Source organism: Pelodiscus sinensis, chromosome 2 (assembly GCF_052426305.1).
Source record: "Pelodiscus sinensis isolate ZL-2025 chromosome 2, ASM5242630v1, whole genome shotgun sequence".
In the NCBI taxonomy this organism is placed as follows: Eukaryota; Metazoa; Chordata; order Testudines; family Trionychidae; genus Pelodiscus; species Pelodiscus sinensis.
The window spans coordinates 2,723,735-2,741,757 of record NC_143053.1 but is presented as its reverse complement, the minus strand read 5'-3'; the positions used below and the strand labels follow the sequence as shown (position 1 = coordinate 2,741,757).

The 18,023-nt window shown below is 53.4% G+C and overlaps 1 protein-coding gene across 5 annotated transcripts in view; it reads left to right on the top strand.

Annotated features, from left to right (window-relative positions):
- Positions 1–7,427, top strand: part of ZFTRAF1 (zinc finger TRAF-type and ring finger containing 1) — a 41,572-nt gene extending 34,145 nt beyond the window's left edge. For all 5 annotated transcript variants that reach the window (XM_075919918.2, XM_089776110.1, XM_089776112.1 and 2 more), the window contains exon 4: positions 457–7,427. In XM_075919918.2, the coding sequence (XP_075776033.1) occupies positions 457–848 (392 nt within the window). In that variant the 3' untranslated portion in view covers positions 849–7,427. The remainder of the gene's footprint in view (positions 1–456) is intronic.
- Positions 7,428–18,023: the final 10,596 nt, after the last annotated feature.

Sequence of the window (18,023 nt, the reverse complement as noted above, 5' to 3'; positions counted from 1 at the left end):
GTAATGGTCTACACATGGGCTTTCTTCAGCCTTCCTTGTAAGCACCTGCTAGGTTAGATGGTCTGATCCAGTGTGGCAATTCCTGTGTTTATTAGGTGGTGTATTCAGTGGATTTGATTAACCTTCTTTGTATTTTATTCTCCCTCTTCCCTTCCCTTCCCCTTCCCTCCCCTCCCCTCCCCTCCTCTCAATTTTCTGCATCTTGAAAGTGCTTCCTGCATTTACTGTTTTGGATGGACTGTTCAAGTGCATTGAGTTCCTTCCCAAGAAGTCACGTTTCTCCTGACACTAACTGGCTTTGCGTGGTCACCCCCAGCCCCACGGGTCTCCTTAAGCCATGTCAAGAAAGGTCCTGCACAGGTAGCCACAGGTAACTCGAACGCGACTGTTCAGGCTGCCAGCTGCTCCGGTTAATTGTCTGTGTTTTCTCCCCCGCCCTCTTTTGTTGTGTTGCAGAAGTTCAGTTCCGTCCCTATCGCACCGACGACTTCATCACACGCCTGTACTACGAGACGCCCAGGTTCACCGTGCTCAACCAGACCTGGGTGTTGAAGGCTCGAGTCAATGACTCGGAGCGCAACCCCAACCTCTCCTGCAAGCGCACCCTCTCCTTCCAGCTCATCCTGAAAAGCAAGATCAGCTCGCCCATGGAGTGCTCCTTCCTGCTCCTGAAGGGGCCTTACGACGACGTGAAAATCAACCCCGTGATTTACCACTTCGTCTTCACCAACGAGAACAACGAGACGGAGTACGTGCCGCTGCCCATCATCGACTCTGTGGAATGTAACAAACTGCTGGCGGCCAAGAACATCAACTTGCGGCTTTTTATATTCCAGATACAGAAATAGGCCAGGCTGCGTTCACCTGGAAGTTACCCAGAAAGCACCACTGAACCATAGTTACCTCGTACAGCGGCCTGGGCCAGTGGGGGGGGTGTCTCAGTAATTTGATCGTTTTAAAAGGAAACAACACCACCACAACGTCTGCATGTGTATGCAACAGCGTAAGCAGCCACAGCCTTCCCTCCCCCTGCCCCTACCCCCCTCCAGGGACAGACAAGAATGGAGCCCAGTCCACGCTGGGGACTAGCACACGGGGGCGCCCGCTGGGAATCCGGCAGAGCACACCCAGAGCTCTTTGGCATGCTCTTGCAAGGGCCGGCCGAGAAGCCAGCAATCCGAGAAGCTCCGTATATTGTGACTAGACAGAGCCCTGTTGTCATGGTAAAGTGCACAACCCCCATGTGGCAGTTGGGGGAGGGGAGGCTGTGAATGGAGGGGGTGGGGGTATTTTCTCCCCTCCCTTCGGATAACACGTGGCGTGAATGAACTGGATACATGTCCGTTTCCTGTTTTGGGGTGGGGAGCACAGAGACGAGTCAAGCTGTGATTTAAGGCTTGGGAGAGCCTAGTTCATTACTACTTGTGCAGTCTGGTCCTCTGTCTATTTTAGCAGTAGAATAAAACAAAGGGGGATTCCCCTCTCCCAGAATCCACAAAGGGATGTTGGGGGTAGAATGTGTGCTGGCCGGGCTGACGTACCCGCTCTTGCGTGGGAGACGGACGGAGATGGGGCTGAGGTGCATTACGCATGAACGTGTTCCAAAGAACCAGACTCCCACATATGTCTAGTTTGTTTAAACTAATTGTTCCTTCCCCGCTCCCTGTGCCCCAGTGGAGTTAACCATTGCCATGGTTTGTAACTGGAAGTGGGAGAGGCTGGGTGATGGCTAGGAAAAGCAGACGCCGCGCATTGTGAGATCTCTCACAGAGTTGCGCCGCGAACCTCCTGGGCTGAGGGAGCTTTTCCTGGTCATTCCCAAATGACGAGACTCTTGTTCCCGAGCAACTTAGAATGGGTTGTTGGAGCATTCCCGCCATGGCTGTGCTGATGGCGAATGGATCAGAACGGTTCCTCGTCTCCCCTCCTTCCCTTCCCCCACAACCGCCACCCTGGAATGCTGCCAACACAAGACTGCATCTCTAGCTGCGGGTGTGTTGCACTTCACGAAGAAACCATCCCGCAGTCATCTCTAGGTCCATGCCTCCTGCAACCCTGCAGCATCGCACAGGTTGAGATTTTATCTAGACAAGACGAGGACGCGTGTAGAAACCAAACCTACGTTCTTGCGGACTTTTCGGAAGGCAGGGTGAAATTCTGTCCCTTTGCAGTTTTGCCAAAACTTGAGTTTCTTGTGAAACAAGAAAAGAAGAAATGAGTTGCAGGCTCTTCTAGTAATTATGCAATTTTACAGTGTGAAAATATTTTTTATATAGGAAATATATACAGCATGTTTATGGACAGGGATCGTGCAGCCATTCACCAAATTGTGAAGAGATCTACAGGGATATTTCACTTGATGCTATTTTTAAGAAATGTAAATGTGGGGTATTGCTGGTGGTGGATGAAAACTCTCTCTCAAGCTCCTTAATGCTGTGTACGCAAGACCAGCCACCTAGTAAATATGCCCACCGAGGTCAGGCTATCCGATTTTATTTTTAGGAAATAACTGGATTGGGTATGATGTAGGTCAGGAAAACCTCCCGCAGATGCTGCCTACAGTGAAGTTCCGATGGTTTGACTTTCTGGGACGGAGCTGTTTCTGCCCTGGGTTTTCATTCAGAATCATGTCCACTTTCCAGCCTAGCTTTCTCACCTCCCACTGGCTGGTCTAAAGGCAGTGGCCAGAGGGAGCTTGAGCCCTGGTATTGGCAACTTGATGAGTCTTTCTGCTGTGCCCCATGGATTAGGAGAATGTTTATAGCATGAAGCCTAGTTAATAGTCTGAATAGTGTCTTGAAATCTTAGCGATGTCTTTTAAAGAGTCGTAGCATTGCGTAGAATGAAGGGTATTACTGCCAAGTTACAAGTTCGGTTCAAAGTGCTCAGTTAGAATGGACGTGAGATTGACAAGGAAACACTTTTCCATTAGCTGCTGGTGTTACTGTCTAGTGTGGAGTGGGAGTCAGAGCGTAAATGTTACATGCCCAGCCCCTTCCTTCACGACTCTCCCCCTCCCCTTGAGAGCAGCATTGCCCCTAGAGCCCTCGGCGTGGGAGATGTGCAGCGCGGACGTGCTAGGACAGGGACGCTGTCGCTTTCCGCAGAGCTTCGGAGGAATCGCATCTAGTATAGCTTTCTTTTGATTAAATACCAAAGAGCCATTTTCCCATTCACCCCAGGACTTTTTTTTATCCTCACGCTACGTATTAGACTGGCCGATGACATGGCACACGAGAAGGCCAGAGTCTGTATTTGGTGACGGTTTTTGAGTGTCTAAGAATGACGCCAACACTGCGGTGCCCGTAGAGCAGGACCAAGCATCTTGTAAAACTTCCGAGGAATTTCGTAACGGTGAATGTACCTGTTTTCAGAATGGACACTCGCCTGGCTCCTGCATTAGCATCGCCCAGGGCGGACTCCTTTTAGTGCTGGCTCCTGGCTAGTCGCTGGCAGGATCGGGTGGAGGCCCGGTCAGAAAGAAAGTGCCCTCCGGAGAAGCTCTTGAGATCAAGCTGGCCAGGACCAGGGTCCCGTGTTTGGCAAGTGGAGAATGGAGTCCAATGGCAAATGCCGGGCAGACTGAGGCTCCCCACGGCCAGGCTGAGGGAACTTGCCCTGCAGTTGTCTTTCCATTGTCCCAGCTTGCAGTTCAGTGTGTCATGCAGGTGGTTCACATGCACAAAAGGCTTATCAAGGAAAGGCAAGCTCCCCTCCCAGGGGGCCAGTGTGGTAGCTACTGGCTCAGACAGGGCCACCTGAATGGAGCTTGTTTCTTTCCAAGGAGCAAGAACTCCCTGGCAGTCTGGCACAGACCACTCCTTCCTTCCGGGGATAGCTCTTGGAACCGTCCTCGCTGAGATCTGCTGCTTTGCAGGGCCGAGAGCACCCCCAGATGATCGATCCCTAGCGGGGATTTCCAATGTTCTGCAGAAGAATAACATAGGGTGGCCAGATGTGGATAGCATCCCCATGACAGCACATGTCCTGTTGGAGTCCATGGACCCTTAGACCTCTGCTCATCTGACTCACGGGATGCTGACACGGTGCCAGGTATCTCCCGAGTAGCGTTGTTGGAATGACCCAAGTGATCCAGACATGTCTTGGCTACAGCCTTTGGGAATTGGCGATGACCAACCCAGGTGTCCGTGAGACACAGACTTGCCTTCTGCTACAGCTCTCAGAGGCTCACGCTTGCATGGAAAGAGTTGTCACTCTGCTGAAGGGTTTGCCTAGCCTCGTGTAACCGGGAATACCCTGTGCAGCACCAGCACCGTGTGGCTCTGAAGGGCGTTGCGAGGTTCAGTCCTGTGATACGAGAATTGAGTTCAAGCCACCTTGCGGACGAACCAGTGCGCCCCACAGGTCTGTTTGGCAGGTGCCAGTGGCCTCTCCCCACCCCTGGTTGCAAAGGCGGAAGGGGGAGTGAAAGGTCCCCTTAGCCATGTTCTGCGGTGCCTGACACCGTCCATGCAGCGTAGCCTAGGAGGCGATGATCTCTCGTAACCAGTCCCATTGCGTTGCTAGACCCCTGGCCTGCTTGGGTGCTTTCTACCCAGGACCCTGCTTCTGAACCTGGCAACCAAAGAAATCCAAGCTCCGGCAGCAGCCGTGCTAACGGTAGGACCTCGGTACGCCTGGCGGTGAGCAGAGAACGGAAAGCCAAAGCCGCGCTGCACCAACGGGGGCTGTTGGAGCCCGGCACAGCTCCCACCCTCCCGCCGAGGCCTAACCGAAGAGGGAAAATCTTCCCAAAGTAAGTGGAGTCTGAGAGGCCTGTGCTTGGAAAGGAGCCGGTCCCTGCGGGGTTCCCCTTCCATCCAGAAAGCACAGAACAGCTGGGGGCTTAGCCTGAGGGGAGCCTCTTCCCCGGGAGGCTTGAGAGCCCACAAGGTGGCAGAGACACCGGTCCCTGTTAGGAGGTTTTGAAGATCCTTGGATCCTCGGGAATCTTCGTTCTGCTGCTCCATGGACAGGCGCCTGCAGTCACCTTGGTGCAGCTTTGTATTTAAGGAGCCACTTTTTAAAAACCTGTCCAACCCCCACATGCACCTGAAAGGGAAACGCTTTGTTTTCTATTTCGCCATCTTGGCTGTCTCTGGCGCACCTCAGTGGTGCCCTGCTAGCTCCCCGGGGTGGGACCGCTGTGTGGTTGGCACGCTGGGTTTTCCCCACGCCAGCTTCTCCTTTCCGAAAGCTGCCAGCAGACGGGTGTGTGTTCTGGCACCTCGGGTAAGAACCTGTGGCAACCTGCAGACTTTTCAGGCTAGAAGGATTTTACCAGGTCTCCTCCTTCCCCGCTTCACTCCCTGGGGCTTTAAAGCTGGCATAATCCTGCAAGTCAGAACTTGTTTGTGGCCTAATCTTAGCACAGGAGTCCAAGTTCCTGGTTTTTCATCCCTGAACATGTTCCTCTAATTCTCAGAGTGCAGGGTGAGCACTGGTGAGTTTCTGGGGTGCAATTGTTCTGTCTTTGGTAGCTCTCGCCCCCAGAGACTGGCTCCCATGGTAGAGGGGAACTTTGCATATCTTCATTTGGTTGGTGGGAAAAATCTCCGGCTGTTTTCTGTGCCCTTTGCTTGAGAGGCTGCCCAGTGGCAGCCAAGCCTTCCTGTGCTGCTGTCCAAGGGGGAAGTCACACTGGCTGCTTAGATCAATCAGCCCTACATCTAGACGCCCGGAATCCGCAGGGCCCGGCTTCCCCACCAAGGTAAAGGAAGCAACAGCTGGCTAATGCAACGTGGGAATGAGCAGTGTTGGAATATTCGTCTTCTCTCCAAAGACGACTCTGTTTGGGCCTTGGGAGTTTTTGATGCAACTTCTCTTCTGTGGATTCAGCAGGAACCTCCAGCAGTTTGCACATTCGATGAGATTCCTTTTTTCTCTGGGGGATGGGCAGGATCTCTGGAGACCCAGCCCGTCCGCTGTCAAGTGACGCGACTCTGTGTCTCCTGCCGCACAGGACAAACCTATCCTGTCATCTCACCCTCCCCCATGCACATAGATCTCTCCCTACTCCTCTTTTGTGTCCCAGTTTTACATACTGTTTGCTATGTGCCTTCGATACCGGCCATTGGTTTCCAAAGGATGGCTGCGGGAAAGGTGGAACCTTTTCCTTTCCCAGGAACGCTCCTTGGCAGCCCTCAGCAGATGCTTCAGGCACGAACGCGTCTGTGGCTTTTCATCTCAGAGGTGTAGCTGCCACTTTTCTCCTTTCTCTTCTCTTCTCCTGTTGCCGTTGAATGTTTCTGTTCCCGTTTTTTGCCTCTCGATTCCTCTCTCTGACAAGCGCAAGGAATTGTGCTTCGGAGTAGCCATGTGTCTCCCGGTCTGAAAAGGGTCCCTACAGGTGGGCTGAGCTCATCGGTCAGAAGCAGAGTGAAATCTGCATAAGCCTGGGCCAGTCTTTGTGGCTCACTCCTGGGGAATGATGTGACCAAGTTGGGTCTGAATGGCTCGTCCCCTCGGGTCGCTGTTTGTGGATGTTTTCATAAAGACAGTGGCAGGTAATCTCTTGAGAAGCCAAAAGTCAGGACCCTTGTACAGTATTACAGAAGTTCTCGTATATTAATAGTGGTTCCAACAGTACAAGATGAAGGGAGGAGCAGCTGTATATCCACATCAGACAGACGCATTACACTGAGAAAAGCACATCGTGGTGAGGAAGGACGAGGGTCGTTCGTCAGAGTCCAGTTGCTAGAGTTGGCATTTTGTAACAGCTGTGTCTGTTGCTCCGTTGGGATTCGCGGTTTTAAAATGCCTTCCTGAATCCGTTTCTGTGTCCAGGGATCCTTGACTGCCTGCCACCAAACTCAATGGATTTTCTGTGTATGATGGTCAAAAAAATTCTAAATAATCCAACTTTTGCAAAGCTATTCTCTCTCTCCTCACCCTCATCCCTCAGCGCCTTTGCGTAGCTCACCCTGTCCTTGCTGGACATTGTAAAATTGATACACAGTAGCTGAGCCTTACGTGTCTAGTTCTGGACTAGACAAATAAAGATTGTAGCATGTCTCTTCATGCCAGGGCTGAAGACTGGCAGACCACAAACCTCCTTACAGTATTTACTGTGGGTAATTTATTTAACTAGTGAATGTAGAATTAAACTAATTTAAAAGCTAATGGGTTGTTTGCGGGATCGTATGTCCTCTCTGTAATTGGCCTGATTTTATTTGTGTTCTCGTTCCTTTCGTTCATTCTGTATAGAGGGGCTAGAGCGGACGTGTCCGGGTGGGGGGCGGGGAGAGGGTTAATTCCACAGCCGAACTAGGGAGGTTCAGACTCGATTGCTGCAAGTCAGAGCGGAGGAGTGAAGAGAGGGGGGTCTGATGCTGTTGGGAATGATTTATTCTATTCCTTTTGTGGTCTGCGTTCGGTTGGAATAGTTTCTGTATGTAACTGTAGTAAAAAAAAGAGAACAAACCAAACCACCTGGGTCTGTGTTTATTTGACCAAAACATGCCGCCAGCTCACTTGGAGACCTACCAGCCCCACGGGACACAGGGGCGCTGTTCTGGGGAGCAGACCTGCAGGTGTTACAGAAGAAACAGGTGACCCAGGAGCGGATGGGGTAAACGGATCTGCTTTATTGCCTACACACATTTACCTCGGACATTCAACACAACATCCGAGTGGCAACAAATAGGCCACAGAATCTTTGATCTATTTGAGTATGTTAATTCACACGTCTATCACTACTTTTCCTAAAACCTTATTTAGTAATGTTAACGGCCATAAAATGTATATTAATAAGCAAATAATGAATACAATTATACCCGCCCCTAATTACTATTTATATAATCTCTCATTAGATCAACATATTCTTATACTACAAACTAACAGGTTACAGAGCTTACAAGGAATGTGACCCTGAAGATGTGTTATGCAGCGTCAATGAGGATGAGCAAGAGACATAACAAAACAGAGCATCTCCATCCTTATCTGGTCTCCTAGGCTACAAGAATGGGGGGAGAGAGCGTGTTCATACAGCAGGAAGAACAATACTGGGTTTGACCAGACTCTCCATCTATCTTCCCAAACTACAAAAACAGAAGGAAAAAGCCTGTTTGAAGGGCAGGGGCAACGCCTGTGCTGGCTACACCCCTGAACTACTAATGTCGAACAATTTCAGACCTATTAATTTTTATATATCCCAGACCTGCTTTGCTGCAGAGATGCTCCCGGCCATTGTAGGTATGGCGGACTTGGCCCTGCCCGGCGTGCGGGGCTAGACTGCATGGGTCCCTTCCAGCCCTGTGTTTCTGAGACTCCCTGGAGGAAACTTGAGCCTTGGCAGCTCCCCGGAGTCCCATACTTATGAAAGCCGATTCCACTCGTGCCGTGACGGTGGCCAGGAATGGTGAGAACGTCGGAAAGGGGCCTCTTCCATGCCTAGCAGGCTTTGGCTGGGATTCAAACAGTTCTGAGCCTGCATGGCCAGGACCCCAGCAGACAGACTGCAGGTGGCTACAACCCTGCGTGCCATTCCTGACCGGGCAGAAAGGCACCATGGGCTGGAGAACTAGCAGCCAGCCTCACGCAGCAGCCCAGGTATGGCTACACCCCTCTCATCCCTGTTTCACCTGCCCCGGGTCTGGTTCCTAGGCCCCGCAGCCCAAGCTTGGGGTGAGAATGGGAGTGAAGAATCCAAAGCCGAGTGGATAGACAGGTAATGGCAGAGAGATCGGGGCAGTAACGAGTTCTTCATGCACAGTGCTGGCTTCTAAATGACGGAGGGGCTGGAGGATTCCTGTGGCCAGTCCAGCGACAATGGTCAAAAAGCAAACGACCTCAGGATAGAGGTGGAAATAGGTCTCTTTACAGCTCCATGTGGGACCCCAAATCACATGCTGCCTGCAGGACTGGTCACTTCCTCTCGCTCATGGCCCAGCAGGAAGTGAAGGGGTTAAGGGGGTGTCATGGCTGATTCCCCACTCTGGCACGATGAATGCAGAAGTGGGGGCCCGCAAAAGTACCCCAAAACCTTCTCTCTCTAGGCTTTGGTATAAAGCGTCCCCCCCAAAATCTTAAAAACCTAGATTTTGGGGATAAAAATCCACTGCCACCATCAAGTGCTTTTGAACCCACAAACGGGTCGACACTTGAAACCAACCCCCGGGCACCCCAAGCACTCTTCCCCAAAGAACTTGAAAAAGAAAAGAGAAAATACAAACTAGTCAGAGGCCTGCAGATCCCACAGGCAGATTTTCCAGGACACAGAACTGAACCAATATCAGGTTAATAAAAAGAAAGAACTTTTATCATCGCAACAATACTCCTGTTACAAGCATAGCTGGATTGGCTAGATGGTAAGCGCCACCAATTAATAAACTCATGGGGAATTTTCCCATGGGAACAAAACTTAGTTACAAAAGAGGACTATTTCTAAATGCACAGACATCAGATTCTCATTCCCAAACCATAAAACAATAAAACCTAACGGATTTATCTAGACTTTGCCCTACTTACAGATGGTGAAGAGTGTTTTCTTGGAGAGGGACATGTTGTCTGTCCCTCTTAGTATCTGGAGAGAAACTGCCCAGAGACAAAATAGGGGAAAACCCCAAAATGCCTTTGTGTCCGTTTGAAATCCCTATCTGCATTTTTATTGGCTGACTGCTACCGGGCTAGCTACAGTTAACCCCTTAGTTCCCAGGCTGCTGGCCATCCCTCATGACCATGACGGGGCAAATGAAAATGGTTAGAAACACGAAGAGACGCCTGCACGCGAGACAACGGAAAGGCCTGGGGCTGTGTCGAGGGGAGATGAGAGGTGAGGTAGTGTCCAGAGTAACTGAATAGCCAAGGTGACTCGGGCGTTTCTTGTTACCTTTTCTGACACATGCACAAGGGTGGAGACTTTGAAAGGCAACGCAAGCAAACAACCTTTTTACACAGTGCGTTGCCTGCGGAGCTCTCTGCCACAAGATACCAGAGTCCAAGAGCGCAGCAGGATAAAAGAACCTGATGGATGTTTCTGTGGAGAACTAGATCAGCCACAAGTTAGAAGTGTAGACGTGGGTGTAGATTGTCTCTCTGAGGTTTCTGTGCTCCCCCCTCCCCCGGGTTCTCCTCCTGACTGAGCCTCTCAGAGCTTGTAATCAAATAGCCAAAATCAGGATGTGTCGGATCCCAGTTCAAGGCCCGGGTCCTGGGAAGAACGCCTCGGGTGCATGATCTCCGAATTAGGCATTCTGTGTGTACAGGTTAGGTTTTCCATGTGCCTTCTTGTATTAGCAGAGGCCTTTGTGATGGACGGTCAGTGTGTTTGATTAACACCGTCATTGTGAGATTAGACTGGGCACAGCACTCTCCCAGCCTCTGGCCTGCCGCCTTTTACCATTAGTTTGGCAACGTGTTAGTTTTTGTACCATGCAGCCTATTTCTGGATGCCCCCTCTGGCCTGCTCAGCAGGGGCCTGTCCGGGTATGAGTCCACGAAGCAGGCTACCCTCATGTTCCAGCAGCACAGTCCTGATGCGCTGGCTTGGATCGGCAGTCACACCGGTTTCTTTCTTGCCCTGAAGGTGTCGCTCAGGGGTGGCCAACCCGTTACAGACAAAGAGCCAAAAGCGTGGTGGATACAGCGCCAACAGCTGAGGGAAAGACGTTGAGCAAAGAAAACCCCAAAACCAACGCTGGGAACCCACCAAAAAGCCCTCCCGAGTGTGACAAAGCTCCTGCGTAAACTGCGCTTCCAGGCAGCTTGGCTCGTCTCAGGCTCGCAGCAGCCCTGTTTTCGGCACCACCCCGAGGGCGCTAGTTTGCTGTTTGTTGGGCGCCTCTCCTCATCAGCCGGCGTATGGGACAAGGGGAGAATAAACTCCACCGTCTGTTCGCCGAGTGCAAATGGGGAAGTGGGGGTTGTGGGGGGGGGCAGTGGGGAACCCGGCCCCTCCAGCTCCCCGGGCATCCCCTCCACGTCGCTGCCTGGGCCGGCTCTGTGCTGAGAGAGCTGAGCAGGGCCGCACAGCAACGCCGTCGGGCAACTGGGGGCATGTGTGTGTTCGGTGGGGCCCACGTCATCCTCACGTCTCCTTCCAGGCTACGAATACACACCTGACCCTCCCCCCCAGCCTACAGGGTCAGCCTGTTTGCCCGGGGGAGGGGGGATGCCTGTGTGCGCCCTTCTGCCGGTCTAAGACCAGGCCTAGGCGGGGGACGGGGCTGAAGACTGTTCAGCGCAGCCACCAGGACAAAGGGGAAAATGTTGAAAGGGCAGCGCCTGCTGGGGCTGACCCCTTCCCCCCAGGAGGGGAGGACGAAGGCTGGCTCTGGCTGTCACGGTGCCTACGTACTAGGGCTCCTACTGGGGCTGCGTGACTGGCATTGGTGGGGGGTTGGGGGATCCTGGCGAAGGCGAGCCCTGGTAATGACAGGATCCCCAAACGTGTCAGGGTCCTGCATTGCTAGGATCCCCCAAGCCCCCAGCACCAGGCCCCTCCATTGCTGGGCTTCCCACCCCCCCAACATCTGGGCCCCCCATTCCTGGGGTCCCTAAAACCCCACGGCACCATGGCTCCTCATTGCCAAGATACCCCAACCCCCCCCAGCACCAAGACCCCACAGCACCAGGACCCCCCATTACCGGGGTCCCCAAACCCGCTAGCACCAGGGCCCCCCCATTGCCGGGATTCCCAAGCCCTCCAGCACCAGAGCCCCTCGGGATCCCCAAAACCACCAGCATCAAGGCCCCACAGCACCATGACCCCCCATTAGTGGGATCCCCAACCTCCCCCGTGCCAGAGCCCCCCATTGCTGGGATCCTCCAACACCCCCATTGCCAGGGACCCCATTGCTGGGATTCCCCCCAAAAAAACAGCACTAGGGCCTCCCATTGCCGGGATACCCCCAAAACCCTCCAGCACCAGGGCCTCACATTGCTGGGATACCCCAAAACCTAGAACCAGAGAGCTGGAAGAGACCTCAGAAGGTCAAGTCCAGCCCCCTGCTCTAGGCAGGACCAATCCCAACTAAATCATCCCAGCCAGGGCTTTGTCAAGCCGAGACTTAAACACCCCTAGGGATGGAGACTCCACCCCCTCCCTAGGGAACCCAGCCCAGTGCTTCACCACCTACCTAATGAAATAGTTTTTCCTAATATCCAACCTGGACCTCTCCCACCACAACTTGAGCCCATTGCTCCTTGTTCTGCCATCTGTCACTACTGAGAACAGCCTCTCTCCAGCCTCTTTGGAACCTCCCTTCAGGAAGTTGAAGGCTGCTCTCAAATCCCCCCTCGCTCTTCTCTTCTGCAGACTAAACAGACCCAAATCCCTCAGCCTCTCCTCATAGGTCATGTGCTCCAGCCCCCTAATCATTTTGGTTGCCTCCGCTGGACCCTCTCCAATGCGTCCACATCCTTTGTGTAGTGGGGGGCCCAGAACTGGACACAATACTCCAGATGTGGCCTCACCAGAGCTGAATAAAGGGGAATAATCACTTCTCTGGATCTGCTGGCAATGCTCCTCTTAATGCACCCTAATATGCCATTAGCCTTCTTGGCTACAAGGGCCCCTGTTGACTCCTATCCAGCTTCTCATCCACTGGAACCCCCAGGGCCTTTTCTGCAGAACTGCTACTTAGCCAGTCGGTCCCCAGCCTGTACCAATACTTGGGATCCTTCCATCCCAAGGGCAGGACTCTACACTTGTCCTTGTTGAACCTCCTCAGATTTCTTCTGGCCCAATCCTCCAATTTGTCTAAGTCACTCTGGATCCTATCTCTGCCCTCCAGCGTATCTACCTCTCCCCCCAGCTTAGTGTCATCCGCAAACTTGCTGAGGGTGCAATCCACCTCCTCAGTGCCAGGCCCCCCCCCCCCATTTCCAGGATCCCCAAATCCCCCGGTGCCAGAGCCTCCTATTGCCAGGGTTCCCAAGCCACCCAGCACTAGGGGCCCCCCATTGCCAGGATACCCCAAAAACCTCCAAGCACCAGGGATCCCAGTGTCAGGCTTCCCCACCCCCCCCAGTGACAGGGCCCCCCATTGCTGTGGTCCCACAACTGCCCACAGTGCCAAGAACCACCACTGCTGGGGTCCCCTGATCCCCCCCAGGGCCAGGACCCCCAAACCTCCCAGCACCAGGGCCTTCCATTGCTGGGGGGCGAGGTTCTGGGTGCAGGGCTCAGAGGTGCATGAGGGAACAGCTGATGCTCATGTGCCTCCAGTTTGCGGGCCCCCCTCAGGCGCAGGGGGCTGGGCAGACACTCCTGGTGTGGGCGGGGCTGAGAGCCATGTGCCCAGCCCCACACCACTTCCGGAAGGGTTCACTTCTAGGCTACGTCTACACTGGCATGATTTTCCGAAAATGCTTTTAACAGAGGCTAAAGCGACTGGGACTTCTCAGTTTAGAAAAGAGGAGACTGAGGGGGGATAGGATAGAGGTCTATAAAATCATGAGTGGTGTGGAGAGGGCCGATAAAGAAAAGTTATGAGTTTCCTAAAACAAAATACAGGACTCTGGAGCTTTCGAAAGCTCATCTAATAAACCATCTTGTTAGTCTTTAAAGTGCTACATAGGCCTGTATTTTGTTTCAGCTACACCAGACTAACACGGCTACATTTCTATCATTATTAGTTTCCATAATAGAAGAACTAGAGGACACTAAATTAAATTAATGGGGAGCAGGTTTAAAACTAATAAAAGAAAGTTCTTCTTCACACAGCGTGTAGTCAACCTGTGGAACTCCTTGCCAGAGGAGGCTGTGAAGGCTAGGACTATAATAGAGTTTAAAGAGAAGCTGGATAATTTCATGGAGGTTAGGTCCATAAAAGGCTATTAGCCAGGGGATAAAATGGTGTCCGTGGCCTCTGTCTGTCAGAGGCTGGAGAGGGATGGCAGGAGACAAATCGCTTGATCATTGTCTTCGGTCCACCCTCTCTGGGGCACCTGGTGCTGGCCACTGTCGGCAGACAGGATACTGGGCTAGAAGGACCTTTGGTCTGACCCAGTACGGCCGTTCTTATGTTCTTATGAGGGCCAGTGAGCTGTTCCCGGAGGAGGGTCTCCGAGCGCCTGGGCCGGGGAAGGCGCAGCAGTCGGCCTGGGTTCCAGCGCAGCGGTGCAAGGCCCGGCTTGGCCCGCTGGCTCAGGAAGGCAGAGATGCAGCCGTGCACCAGCGCCCGCGCCGGCGGGAACAGCACGCGTGAGGCCGTTCAGCTGGCGCGCGAGAGTCCCGAAAGCCCAGAGCAGCCCCCACCACACCGCCGACTGGGGCGGGTTTGCAGCCGTGTGTGCATTGGCCCAGACCCCTAGTCCCAGCCTGAGCAGAGAACAAGGCTCTTCCCAGGGGGGAGGCAAAGGGAGGGAGGTAAAGACGGCCACCTGGCGAGGGGGCAGGGCTGGGGGCTGGGCAGCTGGAGCATGGAGGAAGGAGATTAACCAGTATAGGGGGTTCAGGGGCCCATAACCCCTTCCCCCCAAGGGAACTAGGCCTGTCCTCTTTTGCCTGCATGGGTTGTATCTCGGAGCAGCAATAAACCCCCCCTATTCCACTGCCCGGCGGAGTCGCACCTGGCTGTGGACGGGGGTGCAGGGTTAGGGGGTCCCCGACATGCCGTCGCACCTGCTGTAGTTACTGTAGAGCAGGGGCGGGGAACCTCAGGCCCAGGGGCCGGCTGGAGCTCCCAGCTTGCCTGGATCTGGCCCCGAGGCTCAGGACTCCTCCGTGGCACCGGGAAGCCCATGCTCACGCTCTAGCTTGCCCCACTGCAGGGCTGGAACACACAATCTGGGCTGGCCCCCGGCTCTGGTGTGCGAGGGCAGCGTGGGGAGGCTCATGCGAGGCTCCAGGTCAGACGTTGAACCCGCCCCTGCAATACTGTGAAAGGGGGAGTTTAGGCACCATTACAATTTGACTCGTGAAGCGGCTATCGTACGCCTTTCGGGACACTTTGCTTCCCCAGCCGTATTATTGAATAAGGCAAATCCAAAAGTATAAGAGGATCCGGCTGGGGGCGTTCCTCTTTCCTTGCGATCTTATTTGAAATCTCTGCTCTGAAAGGAACCCTTCCACAAAAGGGACGCTTTCACGTCTCTCCCATAAAGAAAACGTAAAACTCCCCAAAAACTCAGCTCGCTGAATTGTCCAATGTATCCCCAGGGGAGTAACCCACCCAGCGAGGGCACCCCACAGCTTGCGAGCATGCGGCGTGCAAAACAGAACCCAGCCCAATCCGAGCAGAGCTGGGCACGAAACCAAAATGAAGGTTCTTTGACAGCCACTGTAGAGAAGGAACCAACCCCATTGTCAGCCGCTGACCCTACCGGGGCTATTCTCTTGCAGTGCACAGCCAGAAGGGTGCTTGATAAATTCTTCAGAGCTACAGTGGATGTAGGTTCAGGTCCCAGAAAGGTCCAACTGTGAATCCCGCTCCTAATTCAAGAGAAACGGCTCCTTACGAGAAGCATATCAAAGGGAGTTTCTTTCATGGTGGTGCTACAACGCCAGTTCTGGCAACGTGGCCTAGCAGGAATGCGGCTGGTGTCGTGGGGGCAGTGCTTGAGTGGAAGGAAGGGTCACCTGAGTTCACAACTCGCCCGCATGTTTCCTGTGGGACCAGCGTCCAACGTGCGTGTTTGTGCAATCAATGAGAGTTCCCTACCTCGCGGGAGCTTTGTGACAAACTCGTTGATATTCAGGTTCTCTAAGGGGACGCACTGGGGTCAGAAGCCACCGGTACGGTGTCCGGACGGGTGTCTTGCTCTGTCCGGTGAGGACCAGCAGGCTGCGTGCGTGTGCTCCTGTGTATGGCTCCGCGCTGGCAGCCAGCACAGCAGACACTGAGAACACCTCCAACAACGGCACAATCAGATCAGGTGCCAGGTTTATTGGAAGGGAGCCCAGTAAGTGCAGCTGGTAGCCTCCCGAAGCACATCACGAGCGTGTGCCTGTGACAGTGGGCCCGCTCGGTCAGAGAAGGATTCTTCACTGCCCCCTCGGCCGGGCAAGGACAGCCCCGCCGAGATGCAACGTCACTCCCGCCGTGTCCGGAGGCAGCCTCTGCGGTGCCTCAGTCCTGCCCCTCACCTGGTACACGCAGAGTCAATCAAAACATCCTTTTCCATCATGCTGAACCGGGGCCGGGCTGTCCCCGGCATCTGGGCCGAGTGTGGGAGAGTCCCCGGGCCCTGCGCTCCCAGCTGCAGCCAGACGGGACTCTCAGGCGGCAGGTAGAAGAGAAGGGTTATTGGGTCCCAGAGACACAGTGTAGCCCAGACTTCTTGTTACAGGACCCATCAGTACAGCCCATCTTGGGGACCCCTTAAGCCAGCCCTGCCTCCTGCTTTGTCCTGCTTCTAGCCCCAAGGTGCTATCTGCTGTCGCCTGGGCCTCAGGACATGAGAGACTGAACATACTTCCCCAGTGAGTCATACCCAGCCTCCCCTCCTCATGCAGCTAGTGCCCAGGGAAACTGAGGCGCGTGTGCACACACACAGTTACTCCCGAATAGCACAGGCCAGTAGGACTCTCACGTATACAACAAAGCAACCAGTGAACGGCCAAACCAGAGTGAACACAGGACGACAAGCGTGGACACACAGAGGGCTCCTGACACGGTGGCGTGTGACCATCCCTCTGCAATGTGCTCAGGGCCTGTGCCGACTGCCTCTTCGGTTGGAGTGTTTCTGCAGGGCAAGCCGGGTGCGTGCCAAGGTCTGGGAATTGGACCCACCTTTTTTACTCACAGCTCCACATTATAGTAGCAATTCTTGCCCCGTTGCCTTGGCCTCTGGCCTTATGCGTTAGGCCCTCGTCGTACTCGACATCACAGCCCAATGCAATGGTTTTATCATTCAGTCCTTTCAAGACTCATATCGCCTTGCAGGTTTATGCCTCATACTGTCCCTTTAATCTGCAAAGCGCCTCCTGCCCCGCCCGTCCGCCCGTCCCCATCACAATCTGCTGTTGCTTCAAAGACACGGCACAACTCCCCTCTCTGGATACCAGCCCTCTGCCAAGGGAAGTGCTAAGGGCGGACGCGAACCAGAAACGAACACACACTGGAACTGGGTTCGGGAAGGCTGCAAAGTGCGGCGACTCCTTCGCTCACACCCGCGCTAGTGGTTGATGGTCCTGCAGGACCGGATCCAAGCTGCCACCGCCCCATCACTCCCGCGCAGTAGGGAAGTACTAAATGATGGGGAGACGTGGTTTGATTGGATCAGATCCGGGCAACAGTGTTTCCAGAAGCTCCAGGCAAAGGGTTCATTCCCATGCGTCCCGGCATAACAAAACCCACTAGACCGGAAGGGAGGGTGCCTCTACATAAGAAATAAGAAACGCAGTGTGCGCTATGCAAATTGCCTATCTTATTTTAAAATGGCTTATTTTGAAATTTGGCGTGTCTACACAGTGCAAATGTCGAAATAACGCGCTATTTCGAGACATCCCTTAACCCTCGTGGAACGAGGGTTACTGGGATGCCGAAATAGCACGCCCGTTATTTCAAAAAATATTTCAAAATAACGGGTGGTTTGTGTAGACGCGGGGTAGCTATTCCGGGATACGGCCAACATCCTGAAATGCCACGCAGTGTGGACGTACCCTGAGTTTTATTGAACCCTAATCACTTATCTAAAGGCCATCGGTAAAGCCTTTCAAAACTTGCTGCCTAAAATGAGGCATCTTCATTGGACCCATTCATAAAGCAAAGTAGGTTTTTAGCAGGGCAGAGCATCCACAAAACCTCTGAGAACCAAGTGGGATTTTTGTGTGCGCTGTAACATGCAGCTAGGTGCAAAAGTTTTAAATGTCTGGACATTTCCCTTGGTACTGCACAATATTTCATACAAACATTGCAGCCTCTTGATTCTTCAGAAGGTAAAAAAAACCAGACAAGAATGGGGCAAGAAACTCGGTAGCCCAGCCCCAAAGAACTTTCACTGGACTGATAATGGTATCCATGTCGAACACCACCCCACATAGGCCCCACATCTCTGTGCATTTATTCCTCAACTTGCGGTACGAACGGGCCAGCGGGCGTCTGCCTCCCCCACAGGTAATGAAGTTAAAGCACCTT